The sequence below is a fragment of the Hibiscus syriacus genome, unplaced genomic scaffold (assembly GCF_006381635.1).
Source record: "Hibiscus syriacus cultivar Baekdansim isolate YM2019G1 unplaced genomic scaffold, ASM638163v2 tig00111208_pilon, whole genome shotgun sequence".
Lineage (NCBI taxonomy): Eukaryota > Viridiplantae > Streptophyta > Magnoliopsida > Malvales > Malvaceae > Hibiscus > Hibiscus syriacus.
In genome coordinates, this window is record NW_024063020.1 from 439,757 (window position 1) to 444,788 (window position 5,032).

Genomic DNA, 5,032 nt, shown 5'->3' on the forward strand with positions numbered 1-5,032 from the left:
AAGGGTACCAAAATGAAACAAAAACTAAATATTAAGTATGATTTTGAAAAAATTAAAATTTAGGTACTAAAACAGACTAAAATTGATAGTTTAGGTACTAAACGTGTACTTTACCCTAAAAATGAATGTGTTGAGGTGGATAAGAAGGTGAACCCCAATCGGCTCAACCGGACCGACCCTCACACGTTTCAAAAGGTCGCACCCACACAAACTAAACCCCCAAAAGCAATAAATAACAAAGCCGAAGCCCTCCCAAGTAAATTCGACGCGTGCTCTCCTCCCATTCCTGGTTTTGGCCTTATAACCACCCCACCCTTCTCTAATCAATCAAACGCCGTTCCGTTCCGTTCTCCTCTTGCTCCCAATTCCACTTGTGTTCATCACATCGGTAACAAATTCTCTCTTTTCTTCGCAGAATTTCGGTTAGAATCTTTTTTTCCCTTTCTAGAATCATAAATTCCTTTTTCATCAGTTTCGATTATAATTGACCGTATCGTACGGTGAATAAGGGCGTTTGGTCCGGTGAGACATGGCGTCGTTGATGACGAATCCAGTGGCGAACACGACAAATTTTGATCGTATCAAAAGGAAAAAGAAGAAGAACTCGATGATGAAAGAAAATCAACGCCACGAGCCGACTCACGCCGCTTGGAAATCAGAGGCGCAGCAGCAAATCTATTCCTCGAAGCTTCTCCAAGCCTTGAGCCAAATCAATCTCAATGGTACTACTAATCCTAATTCCCCTACGGCTCCGCGCGGCGGTCGCGCCGTCCGTGAAGCCGCCTATAGGGCCTTGGCCGTCGCTGCTAGAGGGAGGACGAGGTGGAGCCGCGCCATTTTGACGAGCCGGCTTAAGCTGAAATTTCGGAAGCAGAAGAGATCGGCGCACGGAGGATCCACCGCCGCTGCCGTGGCTGCCGTGACCAGGACCAGCCGGTCGAGGAAACCGAGAGTTAGCGTTTTGAAATTGAAAGCGAAGAGTGTGCCGACCGTTCAAAGGAAAGTAAAGGTTCTTGGCAGATTGGTTCCCGGTTGCCGCAAGGAACCGTTACCGGTAATTCTTGAAGAAGCGACTGACTACATAGCGGCTCTCGAGATGCAGGTTCGAGCCATGAGCGCCCTCGCCGATCTGTTATCTGGTTCCGGTGCCGCTAGCTCTAGCTCGGCTCCTCCGCCGACTGGCCACTGATGCTTTTTTATTCACTTAAATGCCAAGTGTCACCATTTTTTTTCTCCTTTTTTTTAATTAATTCTTCATATTATCATTCCATCTCTCCCCCCGAGTAACCTCTTCTCTTAAATGCATTATTTTAATCGTTTTTATCTGAAAATAAAAAATATTAAAAAATGTTTAATTTTGATTTAACTCTCAAAATAATGTTCTTTTATTTTACATAACACAAATTGGTTAAATTATTTTTAAAATATTGTAATCATAAAATTTTAAGTTTTTAATTTTTATGTACCCATAACAGTTGTGATAATGTAAAATACTCCTGCAAAGGATATATATATATATATATATATATATATATGCTGAATTAGAAAATAAGTACCTAATTTATACTATTCTTTCTAACCTAAACTTTTTTTTTTCGATTCATAAGTTTCAAATCTTACCACTTTAGATGGTCGTTAAATTCTATAGTTAAAAGACATGGGTTAATGATATGATAATTTTGAAAATTTTGTTTAAAAAACTTGAAAGTTATTAAAAAAAATACCCAAATTTCTATAAAATTTCAAAAATGGTGATAAAAATGAAAAGGGGTAATAGTTAGGTAGGCACTAGTATAATTTACCCTTTAATCAAATAATTTACCTTTTAATTTTTAACTAATTTATAATTATACGTTAAATCATTTAGAATTTTAAATTTTATAAATTAAATTAATGGTGTCCATCAGTACTTATCGAGCGCTGTAGAATTTTCCTATTTAACAAAACAACCACAACATTAACTTCTATATACCGTCTTAAAACTACCCATTTATTTACATAGATGAATTTAAGTTTATAATAAATTGGCTCGAACCGAGTGACCTCCGTGATAAATGAATTGTTGTTATTCCTTGGGGACCCGAGTTCGAGCACCATAGATGCCAAGGGTGTGATCATTTAATGTCAAAAGGTTAAGAGTTTATCTTTAAAAAAAATATTGTCCTGTACTTATCTCATGTTAATAAAAAAAAAGTTTATAATAAAGTGTTATTTGTTTCATTCCTTGAAATAAATATAATTAAATCACATTAAATTTTATCTCCTCTATGTAATTTCATGTTGTTTTCTCCTCTACTCATAAAATTTCTAACATTTCTTACCTATATCCATATGAATGATTGATTACTAAAAAATTGATAATCAAATTAGTATCATATCAGTTGAAAAGATCCAAAAGACCCAATTGTTTGACATTAAGACTTAATACAAAAACAAAATTAAATCAAGCTAATTATACAAAGAATTGACATAATACGACAAGAATAAAGTTGATTAATCATTTAATTAATTAGTGGGGTTTGCTTAAATTCTATGAAATGAAATGTATGGTTGAAAATTAGAAAAATTGGTAGGGGCTCCATTTATAGGATGGCATCGCTAGTGCTAAGCATGTGACCAAAAAGGTGGTTAATTTCACAACGGTTAACACCAGCCCCCACAAGTTTCTTTATTTTTTAGAGTTAATTGCATCATATGCCCTCAAAGTATAATTTTTATTTTAAATTGATCTCTAAAATTTTAAATATTTTAATTTCTCCCATAAACTATGACTATCATTTTAAATTAATCCTTAAACTTTTGAACATTCCAATTTCATCCCCAAACTATGACATTCATTATAAATTGGCCCCCAAACATTTTGAACATTCCAATTTCATCACTTACTATATGCATACTCTAATCACCTCTTGTTAATAAAATTGTTATGCCATGTTATATTATTATATGTTTGGAAAAAAAATTAGGTTAAATTATGGTTGAAACTAATTATATATTTGGATGAATTTGGGGATAAAATTGGAATATTCAAAAGTTTGGGGACTAATATAGAAAGAGGGTCCTAGTTTAGGGATGAAATTAGAATGTTCAAAAGTTTAAGGACTAATTTAGACTGAGTGTCATAGTTTAGGGATTAAATTAGAATATTCAATAGTTTAAGGACCAATTTAAAAATAGAATTATAGGTTGGGAATATGTGACGCAATTAAATCTTTTTTTATTAGTGTGGGATGACAATAAAGTAGTATTTATTCAAAAGTCTCAAATCATTTGATAATGAACGCTCAAGCACCCATACAGACATTGTCCATAAACTCGAGACTTCTAGAGATTTCAACCATTCTTTTAACCACTGAAGTTGCTTGATTCGTGCTCTATAAGTTTTTTTTTATAAATATGGGTAGAATATAAGATATTATATGTTCAAAGACTCTCAACTATTTGACAATGAACGTTCATATCTCTACATATATGATACTCGAACTCGAAACCCAAGAGATAACAACAAATCCCTTAACCACTTAGGTCTGCTGATTCGTGCTCTATAAGTTTATTTTACACGGAGAGATTAGGTATTTGATGAGGGAAGGGAATAACTTGAAACATCTCATACCCTAAAAATATTAAGGTTTAATTATTAGATTAAAGTAAATTAAATTGAGGACTAAATTACGAGTTTTTGAAATAATAGGTTAGTCTTCAAGTTCTTAAGAAAGTTTAGGGACTTGAACCTTGATTTACCCATTTTTCCTTTGGCGTCTAAAAATAAAAATCAAATTGTACGGACAAACGATTTTAAACCCGTAACCTCTAAACCCTTTTCCCAATTATTTAGCCATCTTGGCTAAGTCACTATAACTATTGAGATATGGAAAAATATATAGTAAATGATTATAGATGGGTTTTGGGTAACTTAACCTTCCCTAAAAATATTTCCTAACCCAAAAAAAATTCAAAAAAAATTCAAAAAAAATATTTTTCCCAAATTGTGCCATCGTCGAAGACCCAACTCTGGCCAACGATAGAGTTCACTGTCATCATTAGCAGCTTCGACGTCACCTCACAAGTAAACCCTAATTGCCAGCTACCCTGAGAATCCTGTCATTCATCCCAATTCGAGAAAGAAACTTTGAAACCCGAGCTGATCCCCGTCGCCGTTGAACAATGAATGTCACCACCCCCACCAAAAGAAGCATCATATTGTCCTAATCAAAATCCTAGTGGTTGTTCGTTGAAACTCCCCGTCGTTCATCGTGGAAGATCGATCGAAGGTTTATCAAAAAAAAATTCCATCGATGCTATTTTTGTAATGACCATCCATTTGCCTCACCATCCCCACCACTGGACTTCCTGACATCTTGCGACTAGAACACAACTGATGGGATGTTTCATCGTCGATGTTTCTCCGATTCACAGCGGGTAAGCTCCAATCTTCATTTTCTGTTCGTTTTGCCTTCCTTTTGACTTGTTATGGGTTGATCTCAGGTAATTTTGGTGAGTGGATACTAGTAAAGTGATCGGCCAACCTCAACAACCCATGTCATCTTCGTACGTGCTGTCACGCTCCTATATTGCGTGTGGGGCTTCCTTTTCAGTCGATTATGTAACACCCAATTCAGATCGGACATGATGTTTGGTGGGTTTGGATATTACACGGGACTACTATATTGGCTAACCTAAAACTTTTCTTTTTAAAACATTTCAATTTTACAATTTAAGTCATCCTTTGATATTCTAAAATTAAACAAAATAATATAGTTTATAAATCGAGGGAGCTCTTAAAATAAATCTCAAATATAAACAAGTTATCGAAAGAGTTATGACTTAGTTTATATAAGAGGGTTTATGAAATACGTGCCCACTAAAATAATCCAAGACGAACTCTATGGCTTACTATCTGAACTCCTAAATCTAGAGATAAGCTTATGGATAGGCACCTACTAACTTGTGAACGGAAACAATTCTGAACTTTGAGCTATGAGCTCAGTGCCACTTAATTAAATAACTCTACTATACTACATGCATCCATTAT

The 5,032-nt window shown here is 34.7% G+C and overlaps 1 protein-coding gene across 3 annotated transcripts; it reads left to right on the top strand.

Moving 5' to 3' along the window:
• The first annotated feature begins 240 nt into the window (after positions 1-240).
• Positions 241-2,111, top strand: LOC120155838 (transcription factor bHLH148-like). Of its 3 annotated transcripts, none has more exons than XM_039167299.1 (2): positions 241-1,215; positions 2,100-2,111. In XM_039167299.1, exon 1 carries the CDS (start codon positions 530-532, stop codon positions 1,187-1,189), a length of 660 nt encoding a protein of 219 aa, XP_039023230.1. In that variant the 5' UTR covers positions 241-529; the 3' UTR covers positions 1,190-1,215; positions 2,100-2,111. The 3 variants fall into 3 exon arrangements, with proteins under 3 accessions (XP_039023230.1, XP_039023231.1, XP_039023229.1); XM_039167300.1 differs by lacking the exon at positions 2,100-2,111 and having other exon boundaries at positions 241-389; positions 512-1,266; XM_039167298.1 differs by lacking the exon at positions 2,100-2,111 and having other exon boundaries at positions 241-388; positions 473-1,266.
• The last annotated feature ends 2,921 nt before the right edge of the window (positions 2,112-5,032 follow it).

Coding starts and splice junctions, on each gene's coding strand:
- LOC120155838 (XM_039167299.1), top strand. CDS start 530: ATGGCGTCGTTGATGACGAATCCAGTGGCGAACACGACAAATTTTGAT.